The sequence below is a fragment of the Uloborus diversus genome, chromosome 10, assembly GCF_026930045.1.
Source record: "Uloborus diversus isolate 005 chromosome 10, Udiv.v.3.1, whole genome shotgun sequence".
Taxonomy (NCBI): Eukaryota; Metazoa; Arthropoda; class Arachnida; order Araneae; family Uloboridae; genus Uloborus; species Uloborus diversus.
This window is the reverse complement of record NC_072740.1, coordinates 52,738,832-52,756,644: the sequence shown is the minus strand read 5'-3', so window position 1 is coordinate 52,756,644 and position 17,813 is coordinate 52,738,832. Positions and strand designations below refer to the sequence as shown.

Below are 17,813 nucleotides of genomic sequence, written 5' to 3'. Positions count from 1 at the left end.
AGGGGGTTGCTTCCGTGTAATCCCGAAAAACGAGTCAACATTTTTTTTTCCAAATTTGTATATTTTATTTTTTGTCTATGTATCTTTTTCAATTCCAGATGCTAATATTTTCAGTTATTAATGCTTGTTCTACTCACAGAAATATTCTTAGCATGCTAACAATATTCAGAATGCATTTCATTAGTAACTTTTTTTAATGCGTTGGTGTCGGTAGTTTCCCTTTCCCGTTATAGGCATTTCCTGTTGCAGTCCTTATATTCCTTTACTGAGTTATGTCAGAATTACACTAGTGCGTAAATTTAAGATTACTTTCGATTTGGTCAATTATCTTCAGAACTACTAAACTACTTTAATTGAAATTTGGTATGTAGGGAAAATGACTAGGCATGTTATAGGCGTTTTTATTTATTTTTTTTTTTAAATTTACATGGGTTATTTATTTGGGTTGACTTATTTTTCTCAAAGCATAATCATATTTAAACTTATCAATTCGAGCGACATTAAAATTAAAAAATAAATAAATAAAATATTTATTTTGAAAGGTTCGTCTGAAAAACACCAGCAAAAATAAATAAATAAATAAAATGAGTAGAACAATTCTACTGCTACACTTTTAATTATGTTGGCCTCTTAAGAGGCAAACATAAAGCTCCAAGCCTTCATCCCTTTACCTCACAACGACCACAGAGCCTCTTTCAAACGCATGGAGGTGTTTGCTGTCATCCAACATGATGCCTTCCCAGACCATCAAAACGTCACCAAAACAACAGTCGATTTCACAGATATTGGAGGGTAGGAAACAGGTCCCGGTTTCTCTCTCTATGAACGTACGACGCTATACGTTGGTTAAGCTGAAAAGTGAAGAGAACGGTCACCCAGTGGTTCGCAATTCAATCTCTATGCTTTTTGCATCATGCTAATCCTGCTCATCCTTGCATAGCAGAGACCGGGACGCAAGCAACAGAATTGCATGCAAACCCTATGTTGTTTGCGTTGTAAATAACTTTCTCTGATGGAGTCTTCTTTAAACAGTCAACCTTGAAAGATGGATTTCTGTGGCCGCATACAACATACGAGGGTTCTGAGACGCTATAGCAATCCTGTTATGAATATCTATATTGTGCAAAAGGCTATCTTCTCTGGCCATCGTGCTTCTTGGAAGACCTTGCAGAGACCTTCTCTCAACGGATTATGCACTCTGGTACTATCTCCTTACAATGCACGCGACGCTGGGCGCTTAGTTACAAATCAAGACTTTAGACTAGTCTGCTTTCAGTTTCTCACAATTCGCCACCTAATTCTATCATCTAAATAAGGTGGTTTAATGCGGCATAGTGATCGCAGGTACCACATTTTAGTCGCCTGGGTTTTGCTTCTGTCTTGGTTCCACGGAGTTAATGTCTCTAAGTCATATGACAAAGTGGGAACTGTCATGATATTTTTAAATTTTTAAGTTTGATTATTTTCTTGTTTTTTCTGATACTCTTCTTTTAAGATGGACGCGAATATGTTGAAATGTGTGTGGCTTTTCTTACACATCATTATCATAATCAAAGCTGATGTGACATTCCTTATATATAAAACGTTGAATTTGTCTGCATTTGACTAATTTGTTTATCAACAATCCGCAATGTATTGACTGATGTTGACACATTCATATGCATACCAATATTTATTGCAATGTACGCGTTCATAAAATGTCATTAAATAAATGTTGAAGGGGGTTGGGGAAATAGTTAAGTAATTCTTTGATGAAAAATTCTCTTACGCAATTGTGCTTTAAAAGGATTTGTTTAAAACCTAAAACCGTGGGGACATTCAGCTGACATCAGCTGAGCAACTTATTACGTCCCGGATAGGTGTTTTTCAGAATATGATGCAAAAATCGAAAAAACTTTGGAAAATGTATGAGGCAGTTCAATCTGCTCTAAAACTTTCATTTTGAAGGGAATGTGTCAAAAACCTATGTATACCCTCTTTTGCAATCAGTGTTTTCTGCAGAAATGAATGAAAGCAATTTTACTAACAACATCAGCTTGAATATTAAATAGAAGTACCGTAGTATGGTAAATTTTAATGAACATATTTCAAAGTAATAATGTATATTATATATATACTGCAGTGGGGAGGTAAAACGCAGTATCTTCAGATAGGAGTTTTTGAGAAAAATGAAGATGATGATCGTGGATTGCATACTAACAACAAGGAAATGATGGAATTTGATGTTTTGTCGTGCTTTCTTTTAAGCGGAAACCAAATTAGCAAGCTTGCGAAATAAAACTAAAGTATAATAGATGATAAAATGCAATAAAAAAAAGAACAATTTGCAGATACTACGCTTTACCTTCCCGCCATAGTATATGGTAAAATGCTATAATTTTAAGATCACGATGAGAATCAAATAAATAAAAAATACCAGCTTCATCTCGTTCATTACGAAAACGAAATATTCCAAGGCAAATAAATTAATAATAGAATTAACAGCAAAAACGGAATTAGCATCTTTAATGATTACAGTGAGAAAAAAAATAGAGCAGAACTAGATACGCTTCCACAACATAAAAATTATATTTGGAGGTGTTAAAAAATAAGCTTTAGCTCATTTCTTTTTATTTTGAGCCTCTGCAAAAGTATATCAAAAGGTTGGATAGTCTCGAATCTACTGAATACCCCAAATTAAAAAAAAACACGTATTATTAAATTAATGAGCATTGAAGTAATATAATTTACCTTGAGAATTTATGAATTAAGACACTTTTTGTTCCGTTAGTTTGAAGAAAAATGCAATTGCTTATGAAAGACTAATGTAATTGTCATCTTCAATTTTTAAACTGAAGGGAAACATTTTGAAACGTATTCAAATTTGGCCTAGCATTATTTTTGTGATCTTGTGCCGTAAGTTTAATTACAGTATTTTTCAAATTGTACAAAGTTAGTTGTCTAGTAAGATGTTTTTTTTAATTTAAAAACTTCTTTTTCTTACTGTTATTTAGTGCAATTTCTTCGTTAGACTTCAAAACCAGCTGTGAAGAATTATCTTCTAGTGTTTTGTTTCCTTTATCACTTACGCTTTTCGTCTTTACAGTTTTGATTAATTATTATTAACTTATTTATACGGTAGATCTACTAGACATAAAGAGGTAAAAAATGGATTCAAAGTTTCACTGACTTCCTTAATTAAAAAAATAAATAAATAAAGGCATCTTTACATCCTTTATGTAATTAACACTTCAGATGAGTTACTTTTTTACACTTACTACATTCCTTTACTACACTCATTTTTATCATCCTTTAATAATATTACTAAACATATTTTTCAAAGGACATGCAAAATAACAAACTTCTCGAAAAAGAAATGTTTTTTTTTTAATTATTTTTTTATTTAATTTAATTTAAAGGATATCTTCATAAAGAAGTTTAACGGAGCGCATCTTGATTAGCTACGTTATTACAACTTATTTTATTTTATTTCTTTCCTTGTTTCGTCGTTTTGGCGTTTGAAAAAGACTAACTTTTATGAATTCGCTTCTGTACTATTAAATACCATGAAAATAATAAATTTATTTAACATAAATAAACGTAACAACAGTAATCATATTATTCCGTACAAAATCTAATATGGAAAGAAACGAGTAAGAGGCAAATGCTAAAAAACAAAAATGTAGAAAAAGACTAATAACATTTCTGTTGTTTCAAATTATATTTTCTCACTTTAGAACTTTTGTGTAATGTTGAAAAATACATACATTCGTAAAGGAAATTGAACAAATAATAATACTAATGCATAATAAACTACATAGAATAATACATTATGCAAAATGTTTCTTTGTAGTAAGCTTTGTGGCAGAAGAATTTATAGAATAAGTTTCTTTGATTTTACAATGCATTTGACTAATACACAAAGAAAATTTGACCAGTATTTAATATGAATTTCATATTCTATACTATTCTTTATGATATTCTAAATTAAGTCAAAATAAACTGTTTCCTATATGAAGGCTAGAAAAATAGATATCGGATCCATAGAGAAAATAAGGAAATAAATAAATTTAGCAATCAGAGTCTATAGGACTAGCTTATACCAACACTGAATACTAGTTTAATGATAACCTATATAGTAATCATTTCAGTGCAACTTATTTTTTACAAATATTTAGGGATTTCGGAAACTAAAATAATCTCAGACAATCGCCAATACATTTTTATAAAATAATAAATATATTGCTTTAAAAACATTTAGAATGATTTAGTATTTTTTTAAACCGAAATGTACTGAAAAAATGACGAATTTCGAAGATCTTTATTAATAGGTTACACGTTATTACAGACATATTACCGTACATAAAACCATAATTATTTCATAATCATAGTAAAATTGACAATCGTCTGATGATCAGTAATGATTTTGTAACATGTTTAGACACGTTCGTTTATCTTTAGTGAAAAATATGATTCTATATTACTGATCAGTCAATTTGATTTCTAAGGAAAGTGACTCTTTCACATGACTCTAAGTACAGTGTTGAAAGGTATTTAAGAAATACCACATACGGGAACAAAAGTTTTTAGATATGCTACTGAGCTTTTTTTTCTTCCCTTCCTCTTTGAAGAAAAAGACGATACGCTCCTTGGAAAAAATGCTCTGATAACTTACCTCCAGCTTGAGGGCAATGCCATTAGTTCCCCAGAATGAAAAATATTTTCATACACTTGTAATATATCGACACAAAAAAAGTGCGATAACTGCTTTATTCTAGTTTTAAAATGTCTTCCTCAATAAAATAGGACACATTTACAATAGGAGTAGCATTTTTTTTATTTACCGTATATTTTCATTAATTCATTAAAATATACTGCATATAAACTGTTCATGCTCATTTTGAGATTGAAGACAAAATGACATTTACGAACGAAGAGGAATTTGATTTACATTACGGCAAAGTTTTTAGCATATTGTAAACAAGAAATTGGTGTACTCTGTATTTTGAAATTCCCTCAAAAAACGGAAAATGTACTGGCAGCAGAGTTGCCGACAATTTTCCGTTTTTTTACAGGAGTGGTGTTTTCCGTTTTTATCACGGATGCTTTCCGTTTTTTCATAGTGACACTTTCCGTTTTTATCACGGACACTTTCTGTTTTTATCACGAAAACTTTCCGTTTTAAAACTACTATTTTCCGTTTCATGAACTGATGTTTTCAGTTTCTAATATAGATATTTTCCGTTTCATGAACTGATGTTTTCAGTTTAAAATATAAATATTTGCCGTTTTATTCACGTATATTTTCAGTTTAAAAACCTATTATTTTAAAAATATAGCTGGGCAATTAAAGCATAATGAATTAACATTTGCAGATTTTAAATGCCCACATATATATATTTTTTCTTTTTTTGAAAAACAGCAAAAAAAAAAAAAAGAAGAAAAAAAAAAGAAAAGAAAAGCAGTTTTACTAGAGCAGATACACGAATTTCTTCATTAACTTCCAAAACTTTGTGAAACTTCCTAAAAGTGAGGAAACACATTTTTACTATGCAGAAACTATCTTTCTCTTTTGAAGGTATAGAGGGAAGATATAACAGCTATCTGGGAATGTATTTGCTTTGCAATTTATTATATTGAAATCTTTTATGAACAAACAATTGCAAAATATATGAAATAAACGCAAATCATACCAACTGTTTTTTTTTTCTTTTTTAAATCAGTCTTCACAAAAGTACCCTCCTCCCCCCTGTTCAAGCTTTTTAACTTTAAGTTTAACTGTAGGTGGCGCAGTTGGGACACCGATATATATTCCATGTCTGTTTGATTGTCTGATTTGTTATTTTGTTTCTTCTGAGTTCTTGTACTTAGTTTATTTAGCCTTGTTTGAACTTTATCTCTTGACTCTTGAAATCTTGAATTGATATAATTAACTTTAGTTTCATTAGTATTATTTACAAAAGTTTTAGTTGCTTTTAATGTTTTAAGTAAAATAAATTACGTTTTTATGAACTTTTTTGAGTTGTGGACTGAATTGCAAATTATCGGGAGATATCACATGTAGTTACGATACATGTTTTTGGTGACCCGGACGTGATATTGATGCAAGAAAAACCTGTACAGCGAAGGTAAGCTGTTGAAATATATTCGTACTAAAAACAACGAAGTCTTTTGAGAATGGAATCAGTTGACAAATTGAAAGCTAAGCGACAATACGTGCGTGCAAGTTGCACTAAATTACTTACAAAATTAGAGACTGCTTTAACTAGTGGTATTGAAGAAACTGATGTGGAAGAACTTTTGGAACTTAATGAACATTTTCTTGATAAAGAAGACTTGTTGAAAACATTAAATTCGGAAATTGAAAAGCAATGGACTGAAGCCGAGGGCTTTGAAAAAGAACTTGAAACTTGCAAAAAATATTCCGAGCAAATTTTGTCTGCCAAGTTTAAAATTAAACAGCGGATTAAGAAGTTAAATAAGGACAATAGTTGCAACGAAAGTGCTTTGTTGAACTCGACTGTTTCTGAAACAGGTGCTTCTAACATGAAATTGCCTAAGTTACGAATTGATAAATTTTCTGGTGATCCTAGTTCATGGTTAGAATTCTTTAACAGTTTCCAGACATCAATTCATCAAAACAAATCGCTGAGTAAAATTGAAAAATTTTCCTACTTGAAATCACTGTTAACTGGACAAGCTTACAATGTTGTAAAAGGATTTCAACTTTCTGAAGAAAATTACGAGTCGTGTTTTGAGCTTTTGAAGCAGCGTTTCGGTGAAACCGATCTTATTATAAACACTTACATGAATAATCTACTGAACCTTCAACCCGTTAAAAATTCTTCAAATTTAAGCGGTCTACGGGAATTACACGACCAGTGCGAAGTTAACATTAGAAGTTTGCAAAATCTTGGAGTCACATCTGGTTCATACGGTCATTTATTGAATCCAATTCTTATGAAATTACTACCTCAAGATATGATGTTGGATTTTCATCGTAAGTGTAAACCCGAAAGCGGTAAGGACGTTTCTGAATTGCTTAATTTTTTGAGAAAGGAAATTAAGTGTCGTGAAGTAATGTCGACTGTTTATAACTCTTGTAGTTCCAGTAAAGTATGCACAGACTCTAGGGCTAAACCTGATAATGGTCAAAAACAGAACCCACGTTTTGGGAAGGGAAACATTTCAACAATGACTTTAAATACATCTCAAAATGTACTACCAGAAAAGATGTTTTGTATATTTTGTAAATCACATAATAATCATTTTTCTAATAATTGTGACGTCGTAGCAGATAATGTTAAAAGACAAATACTTAAGAAAGAAGGTCGTTGTTATAAATGTTTTCGTAAAAACCATCTTTATGCTGAATGCAGAATTAAAATTGATAAATGTAACTTTTGTAATGAATTTAGTCATAACAAATTGTTTTGCAAATTAAGTCAAACTTCTAGCAACAATCCTAATACAAATACTCTAGTGTCTCTAACGCAATCTGAAACATCTAAGGAATTTAAAGCGACACTTTTGCAGACTTGCATTGTTGCTATACCAGCAAATAGCGGTAAAGAACTAGTAAATTGTTTTATTGACCCTGGAAGTGAAAGGACATTTTTAACGAGAAAACTTGTAAACTCTTTAAATTAAAACCAATTAGGAAAGAAAAACTAATTATTTATTCTTTTGGTCAGCCTAAACCCCAAGAAATTATTTATGATGTTGTGTCAGTGGAGTTACGCAGCATATTTAATTATAGTTCCCTGAAAATTGAAGCTCTAGTTACAGATGTTATTACTTGTGCAAAATTGAAACAAGCTCCTCGCGACCTTCATAGACTTCTTTGCTCACAAGGGTATAAATTGTGTGATCCTAAAAGGGAAGATGAAATAGGAATCCTGTTAGGCTCTGATTATGCTTGGCAAACTATGAGGGGTGAAGTTAAACAGTTACCGGGTGGGTTGTTTATTAGTGAAACTATATTCGGACATACCGTTCAGGGCCCATTGAAATCGGAAAACTTTAACTCAACAGCGGGAGTGCATTTTATGAGCACCGCTGATGCAGAATTAAACAATGAAATAAAGAAATTTTGGAGTTTGGAATCGCTAGGCATAATAGCTAACGAGGCAAATAATTCAGATTTGGCTATCGTGAAAGATTTCGAAGAAAATCTAAAATTTGTCGATGGTAGGTATGAAACGAAACTTTTGTGGAAACCCCATGAACTTACGTTAAGCAATAATTTTAAGATTGCAGAGTACCGTTTCGAAAATTTAAAACCTAAATTATATAAAAACGAATGGTTGCTGGAAAATTACAATGCTATTATGCCAGAACAGTTAAGAGACGGTGTAATTGAATCATGTAAAAGTGAAACGCGTGATACGAAAAGTTATTATATGCCGCACAGACCTGTAGTAAGAAAAGAAAAATCAGCGACAAAGGTTAGGATTGTTTATAATGCCTCATCAAAATCAACTAATTGTAACTCTCTTGATGAATGTCTTGATTCAGGACCGATATTAAATCCAAACATTTCAGATGTCATATTAAAATTTCGAAAAAATAAAATAGGATTTTCCGCTGATATCGAGAAAGCTTTTCTCCAAATTAAAATTGCAGAAGAAGATAGGGATTACTTGAGATTCTTATATTTTGAAGATTGCGACAGTAGCAAAGAAACCAAATCTTATCGAATGACTCGTGTCCCCTTTGGTGTGACGAGTAGCCCCTTTATTTTAGCTTCCACTATTAAGTATCATATAAAAAATTACGAAAAAAGTAATTTTGAAACATACAACATGCTTAACACTTCACTTTACGTGGATGATTTATTTTTTGGTTCTGAAACTGTTGAATCTGCTGTTAAATTGTCCACTGAAGCTGTTACGATCTTGAAAGAAGCGGGTATAAATCTTAGAAAATTTCAGACCAATTCAGTTGAATTAAAAAATGAATGGCATAAATCTGACTTTTGTGTAAGTACGGAGGAAAATACAAAAAAGCCTTTTCAAGTATTAGGTATAAATTGGGACACTGATAATGATGTTTTAGGACTGGAGCTAATGCCTCTATTAGACATGTTACAAAAACCCTTAAAATATAGCAAACGAGTTGTGTTACAGACAGCGGCTAAATGCTTTGATCCTGCTGGATTTATTTCTCCTTTCCTAATTCGAATCAAGTGTATTGTACAAGAACTGTGGGAAATGGGACTTGATTGGGACGAAACGTTCAATGCAGAAATTAGGAAGAAGTGGTCTGAATGGTGTTCTGAGCTAAATGTATTAAGACATTTTTCAATTCCAAGATATTATTTTACACATTCTTCCGAAGTAGTGGAAGAAACACTACAGTTGCATATTTTTTCTGATGCTACCCCAAAGGCGTACGGGGCAGTAGCCTTTTTTAGATTTATTTCTAAAAATAATGTAATTGAAACAAGTTTTGTTATGTCAAAATCGAGAGTAGCACCTCTGAAAAAAATAACTCTTCCAAGACTTGAATTGATGGGTGCTGTAATTGCAGCACGCCTAGGAAAATATCTTGAGAATTTATTTAGTGTTCACACTATTTTCTTTTGGACTGACAGTACTATTACTTTGTGCTGGATTAAAGGATCTGCTTCAAAGTGGAAACCGTTTGTTTCCAATAGAACTGTTGAAATTCAAGATTTAACATGTCCCCAAGCTTGGAGATTTTGTGATAGCAAGAGCAATGCAGCAGATTTTATTTCCAGGGGCTGCAAAGCTGAAGAGTTAATTGATAACAGAAAATGGTTACACGGTTCTGCTTGGTTATCAGAAAACGAAGAATTATGGCCCAAACTTCATTTTAAAGAAAGTGAAATTGATCTAGAAGCTGAACGAAAGAATGTTAGAAATTGTACAGCAATTAATCTAGTTCATTCTGGACAAGAAAAATTTAACCTCTTGACCAAATTTTCTTCATGGTCGAAGCTTTTGCGAGTTACCGCATGGTGCCTACGGTTTTTTACTAACTTGAAATTGAAATCCGTTTCTGTCACAAAACGTGATTATTTGACGTGCGAAGAATTGAAAAAGGCATCGGAAGTAATTATAAGAATTATTCAGGAAGAAGAATTTTCGGAAGAAATAAAATGCTTGAAACAAGGAAAACCGATTACTTCTAATAGTAAAATTAGTTCACTAAATCCATTCATAGATAAAAGTGGAATACTACGAGTCGGGGGAAGATTAAAAAATGCAGAAATAGCTGAATCACAAAAATATCCTATTCTTCTACCGAAAGGAAATTTTATCACTAGTTTGATAATCAAGTATTATCACGAAAAACATCTTCATTGCGGAGTCCAACTGCTGTTATTCGTACTAAGAGAAGAATTTTGGATCATCAATGCTAGAATTGAAATTAAAAAATGCGTTTGGAAATGTATGAAATGTTGTCGATTCAGGGCAAAGATGCAATCGCAACTAATGGGTGATCTACCTACCAACAGAGTTATTCCTAGTAGAATTTTTTCTAGAACTGGAGCTGATTTCACTGGACCATTCCTTGTGAAAATAAAGAAAGGAAGAGGAGTTAGACCAACTAAATGTTATGTTTGCATTTTTATTTGCTTCGCTACTAAAGCTGTACACTTGGAATTAGTGGGAGATCTGTCCAGTGAATCGTTTATTGCAGCTTTAAAAAGATTTACAGCAAGAAGGGGAAAACCCGAAGAAATAAGTACGGATTGCGGTACCAATTTTGTAGGCGCTGATAGAATTTTGAAGAAAGAAATTTCGATTCTAAATTCAAGTCCTGAATTCCGTAACTGGATTTTGGCGGAAAATATAAAGTGGAATTTCAACCCCTCATCAGCACCACATCATGGAGGACTTTGGGAAGCGGCCGTTAAGTCCATGAAATATCACTTACGCCGAATGATCGGTTGTCAAATCCTCACCTATGAGGAATTCCTCACGCTGATCACTCAAGTTGAAGGGTGTTTAAATTCAAGACCGATTACCCCAATTTCTAATGATCCTAATGAGTTGGGCGCCCTCACACCGGGACATTTTCTTATTGGGGCACCTTTGACAGCAGTACCAGAACGGGACTTGACTTCGAAAAAAGTAACCCCTCTGTTAACGCAGCAAATATTACAGGGATTTTGGAAACGTTGGTCAAGTGAGTATTTATGTCAGTTACAGCAACGGGGGAAGTGGAGAAATCCCTGTGAGAATCTTCATATTCATGACTTAGTGTTGATAAAAGAGGATAATCAACCACCATTGACTTGGAAATTAGGTCGCATCATTAAACTTTTTCCTGGAGCAGATGCGAAAGTTCGTGTTGTTTCAATAAAGACATTAAATGGTGAATTGAAACGTCCAATTACGAAATTGTGCAAATTACCTATTGATAATATTGAAACTTGAAAAAAAAAAAAAAAAAAAAAAAAAAAAAACTGTTGATTATTGTATATGAATTTATTATGATTATTAATTTTATAGGCTAATCTAGTTGATTGCTTTGAAATATTGATTTAATTGTGATTATTTTGATATGAATGTTTAATTTGCTTAATTTTAAGTTAGCAGTTAAAGGAATTATTGCTTTAAAATATTGAAATTTTAGGTTTCAGTTTTTTGGAATATTAAGAATGATATTCATCCGGGGGGAGGATGTTCAAGCTTTTTAACTTTAAGTTTAACTGTAGGTGGCGCAGTTGGGACACCGATATATATTCCATGTCTGTTTGATTGTCTGATTTGTTATTTTGTTTCTTCTGAGTTCTTGTACTTAGTTTATTTAGCCTTGTTTGAACTTTATCTCTTGACTCTTGAAATCTTGAATTGATATAATTAACTTTAGTTTCATTAGTATTATTTACAAAAGTTTTAGTTGCTTTTAATGTTTTAAGTAAAATAAATTACGTTTTTATGAACTTTTTTGAGTTGTGGACTGAATTGCAAATTATCGGGAGATATCACATGTAGTTACGATACAATACCCCCGGCAAATAAACCCCCGGCAAATAAAAAAAAAAACAGTTCCTGTAGTTAACTGTGCGATGTTTTATTTAACAATAACTGCCATACAATTTAACTTTATCAAAATTATTGAAACTTATCAATTGTGAATAGTTAATATTGTTTTCAATAAGAAAAAACATTTATTACAAGTACAAAATCATTTATTGCAGATCTTATGTTACACAATTTTAAACATTATTTGCTTGAACAAATGTCAAATTAATAGTTCGCTTTGCTGTCATCATCAATACCATTTATTTCAGCACTCATATATAGAGATCAAATCATAGGTACAACTGGGCCATCTTTCGACGATTCCAATTTTTCACAATTAATGTCACAAACCTAAATTACCAGAATAAGAGTATCAATGCATTGTATCAAAAATATTTAACACATGGACTTTTTATTGAATAAATTACCAAGTGTCATGTCATAAACATGCAGATGAAAACATCACAATTATCTACGGTAGGAAATTTGACTACAATTTTTCTTGACAACGATGTAATACGCTGACGGTAAGCTAAAAAAGTAGCCAACAGCACTGTGTCGAAATTTGGAGAGAAATTAGGCATGTATCTTACTTTAGAAACAGTTAATTTGTAAAAACCCGTGCATATATATATATATATATATATATTTTTTTTTGCAATAATTTTTTTAAGTAATACTTTCAATTTTACAAGTGGTAGTGTGGAGTAGTAGATATGTTAGAATTGAACGTGCCAGCCAATAGCTCAAAATCAGTTATCGATCTCTTCTAATTCTCGGCTAGCTATAGTTGGGGCGAACCTAACCTGGCAGCCAAGTAATACTGAGCTTCGGATGTGCTTAGCTTTCACAATGCTTCCAGGTTAGGTTTGCCCCAACTATAGTAAGTGTAACATTTTATTTGCTAACTCAATTTTTGCACCGAACCTCATTACTTGACTCCCAAGAAACAAAACTTATCCATGAAAAAATATTTTAGCAGGTCATAAGAATTGTTTCGAGCATATTAATAACTTCAAAAGAACTGTCATGAACGGAATCATGAATTTGTGAATCACAATAAATATAATGGAGTTGTACCTGGATGTTTTTCTACTATATTCTCTCCCCCCCCACACACAAAAATAATCATTATTTTTTATGTTTATAATTTGTCCTTGTACTGTGCTTTCAATCTCCTTTTACATTTATGTGGAAGGATGCAATAATGCACAATTCCACAAAATCGTATAAAATTGCAGCTGGTGCAGAAATAATTTTAACTACGAGAAGGCAACTTTTTCAATGTATATGTTATAGTTGAACTCAAGTCAACAAGAGCCAAGGTTAGTCTTTCTTAGTTTGGTCGCCTTAACCCCTCTCCACATAAAACTAAAAATTATATTATTCTGATTCTGACTGATCAGAATAACATTGCCTCTCTTCAGTGCACTGGTAAATTGAGTCAAATTTCAACTCGCATATTATACACCTGAAATTTTTTTTTCCCATAAAACATTTATTTTTAAAAGAGTAAAATATTGTTAGGCTTTATTTCTCGAAGACAGTCGAGTTTTTAAACTTAAATTATATCCTTCCGCAAGCGGAAAGACTTCTGTTTAACATCAGTTTTTCTTTAAATTATCATTGAATTCGGTGTACAGACATTCTGCATTTTAGAACAAATTGTGAAGTATGTTGAGTTAGGATAGGCTGTCTGCTTTATTAGTTTTATTTGCTAAAGCAGCTATGTCGTCAAAACTAGATGACACTGCAATAATTAAAAATTACTTTTGTTAGACTTAAAGCGGAAAATTTTTATGTGTGTAAATTTTGTCATAATTCATAGTAATCTAGTAGCTGATAAACAGCCAGCCATTTGTGCTGAGTAGGGCAATGTGGGGCAAAGTGAAATATTTAAGATGACTGAGTTATTTCAAAATGAAAATTTTTTTTTGAAAATTATAGTACATAAAGAAAGAACATTCTATTTAATAATAAAACTAACATTGAAACTGTATTTTTTAATTTTGGCAGTAAATTTGCAGTTTCAAAAAAAAAGTGGAAATTTTCAACTTTTTTTTTTTCATGGAGCAAAGTGAAAAATGAAATATCTTTTATTCAATTATAGAAAATATTTTTGATCAATTGAATCAGTAAATAAAAGGTTTAATGAGTAAATGAAAAGATACTGAAATAACAAACTGAAAATTAAATTAGCACACATATGTGCACACACACAGTTTGTAAGCATAATATTTCAAATTTTAATGCATGATTAAAATAAAAGGATATGTATTTTTCATAAATAATTTTTAAAACTGTTTTATTGATTAAATGCAACTATTCTTCAGCATAAAAATTATTCACAATGAAGATAAAGGACACTCGTTTATTAGGAATATACTAAACAGCCCACAATATAAACTAATAGCTATTCTTCACAAAACTTGTAACATGTATTTAATGTATTAAAAAATAAGTAATATACTTTGAGTAAATTTTTAATTTATTTTGTACTCATTAAACTATGAAACAAATACGTATTATGTTATTTATATAGTTTGAAACGTATTTTTTAAAAAATTATCATGTAATTCTATGATGCGACTAGCCTTTTGGAACATGCCGCCAGTTATTACTTGCATATGGTGTAAAATTAACTGTTTACTTAAAAAATCAATAGAGACTAATTATGGGATTGATGTTTCATATTTCTTTTAATTATCCAACTCATTTATTTTGATTTTAAACTTTATTATTTCCTATACCCACGTCCAATAGCCAAAACAGATTTTATCCAAGCCGGTTTCAACCGGTGTTATCTATGGTTAAAACCATCACTGGCCAAAACTCTAACAACCCTGCTAAAAGCAGAGGAAATATTTCACCATTTTACTTTGCCCCACATTCCCCTACTTCCACTTCTACTCGCTCTAGATGTAATAATTAATATATTTTACTGAACTTTCCCACTCGGGTAATTTTAGTTTTTCTAAATCAATAAATATTTGGTTATCGTGAAAAATATATTGTTACTACCTGCAATTAAAATGTGCAATCAGTTGAAGTTTTAGAAATATTTTAAACTGATTGTCAGTTGTAAGTAAAAGCGCACTTTTTATATTTAATCAAGCGATAAAATTAGAGAAAATTGTGAATTGGTAAATTCCATTTGCGACAGACATGACATGAGACTACTTGTTTGTTGATTTTCAAGTAGTAGTAAATAATAATTTTTAAAAAACAATTGCATTTACTACAAGTTTTTGGAAAAGTGAAAGTTGTATGTTAGTTTATGATACTTCTTTACAGACAACCCCGCTTTTAAATGTTTGAGAAGGGATGATTTTTTAATTTGCCGAATGATACTCTGAATTTTGCCGAATGATAAAATACGAGCATGAACACAAACGTGCATCTAATGAGAAGAGACATTAAACATCAATATTTAATATTGTCAAAGTTTTGCAGAGAAGTGTCCAAATTTACAGAATCATCAGAAAAAATTGTCGACTTAGAAAATTTTTGATAGGTCACAGTGACCTCCCATCAGGGTGCCGCTTCCAGTGGCATTTTGAAACAATAAAGATATTATAACGGCAATGATCGTAGAGCGATGTCTATACATTGGCGCTTCGATTTGTAGTTGGTGCGGAACCAATGCATTGGTTAAGAGAAAAATTTGAAACCGATTTCACAATGCAGGATTTACACTGATTTTTGACAATGTATCGATCCAACGCCCAACCCTAATGCATATGTAACACAACATGTTTTATACTTACAATTTGCATATTTGCAGCGAACTTCCCTTTTCTGTTCAAGGAGTTCTGTTCACTCATTGCACATTTGAATCCGTGTTCCACCAATAATTCTCCGGTTCACTTTGGAAAGTTAGAGCGCTGAGAGGGTGCAAAGTGGACAGCATCTCGAATGTTAAATAAAGTGCTTTAGAATAATATAATTCAAAGTTCTCAAATTAATGCTATTTTTAATGATTGATACATTTTTTTATATTCATCTCCTTAAAAAATTATGTATTATATTCATTAATATAGATAACAAGCATTTAAAAGTTTGAAAGAGGGGGAGGGGGGGGGAGAATCAATATTTAAAATTGTTTTCTTGAAAACCCAAGTAGTTAACTAAAACTAGATGCTTCAACTTGTTAATTGAAATCTAATCAATTGCAAGATGCAAGTTTATACAGACATAGTTGTTATTCATAGAAGAGTTAAAATAAATAAAAAATAAAAAAACAGTAGTATTTTAAGTAATAAACAATATATTTACATTAGCCTTACATGTAGGCAGAGAATATTCTTCATTAACAATAAAATAATCAAGACTCAATGGTGTCCCATCTAACAATTACTTAGTTATTCGAAACAATTTTGTAAAATATTCTTTTTGCAAACAAAAGATTTTAATATTATTAGAAGTTTTTTAATTTTACAAACTTGTCACGATGTTTTAAAGTTTAAACAAAGGTCTGCGGGAAATTGAATGTTCAAACTAGATAAAAACTTAATTTTAAGCAGCAATCATCGTTACAGAATTCAAAAAGTGTTTATTTGTAGTAAAAATGTAAACACTCACCAGCAATCAATCCCGGATGAGAAGATATCAAAAAATTCCTATTCGGCTAGAGCGATTTCTGACCGCTACGGCATCCGCCATTGCTGCAAGATAAGCAAACTAGCCTACGAACAGGCACTCGACGTGTTTCAGTTAATGCCGTATTTCATCGAAACAATTTGATGTTGATGGAGAAGAGGAAAACGTTCGAAAAATGTTCAATATTTCAGTCATGGAGTCTATCAGTATACATTTCCATGCACGAAATAAACAACGTGCTTCGCCGCCATAACTCATTTGTTGCCGTTTCTAAGTACAAAAAAAAATCTTCTACACTGGAGATATTCCGTTTTTTCACGGATAAAGGCTCCCTCTAACGATCGCATACGGACATGTTCTGTTAGCGCTCTAAAGTAAAAGAAAATTTCCAATAATTCCATGAAAAGTTCCGTTTTCAATCCAGAACGGAACTTTTCTTTTTATAAGGGGAAATTGTACAGTAAATTTACGGGAAAGCATTAGTAAATTAAATGAAGCAATTTTACAGTGTACAACAACATAAATTTGAATCGACCAGAATTAAATGTACGTTAAAGCTATTAAAACAAATTATTATTATCAGTGAAGTAAAGATGCAGTATACATTTATCGCACTCAAATTGTGTGTCAATCTTGCAGTTTTGGATTTTGCCCTCTGTTTTTACTAGATGTTTTTCCATTGGGAAATAAAATAAAACGACAATCTGAGTCAAATCTTTAATATACAAGTAATAAAAAAACTTAAACCATTTAATCGACTGAGGCAGACCTCCAAGGGTATTCAAAAATGCAAATGATAAATGTTTTACACAAGTCTGTATTAAAAAAAGAGGGCCCCAAAAATGAATCACGATGGGCCCTTAAACTTGTAAATACATCCCTGCTAATAAAGGTATTTCTTTACTAAATTGTCCTTAAATCAGATACTGCGATTCTGAGTACGATATATGTAGTACTTTCGCTGCTTGCAACAAATAGCATACAAAAAGGTACTCAAAAATAACATTGATTTGTAAATAAAAAGATGTAGAACAAAAACAATACAAATCAGGCCTAATTGAGGATATTAACCTATTTGACATGTTAAAGAGCATCTGAGACTGTTTTTTTTTTCTTTTCTAAAGAATTATATTTCCCAACCGAATGATATTTTGTAGATATTTTAATTCTTATGATTTTTCTAGATATTTTTCTTTAAATATTTTTAGTACAACATAATCCAGCCTGGGTACTAAA

General features: G+C 31.6%; 1 protein-coding gene across 1 annotated transcript; it reads left to right on the top strand.

The window, feature by feature from the left end:
- The first annotated feature begins 6,156 nt into the window (after positions 1 to 6,156).
- On the top strand, positions 6,157 to 11,387 carry LOC129231002 (uncharacterized). Its single transcript, XM_054865247.1, has 3 exons — positions 6,157 to 6,391; positions 6,515 to 7,557; positions 7,674 to 11,387. The coding sequence occupies exons 1-3, from the start codon at positions 6,157 to 6,159 to the stop codon at positions 11,385 to 11,387; spliced, it is 4,992 nt and encodes a 1,663-aa protein (XP_054721222.1).
- Positions 11,388 to 17,813: the final 6,426 nt, after the last annotated feature.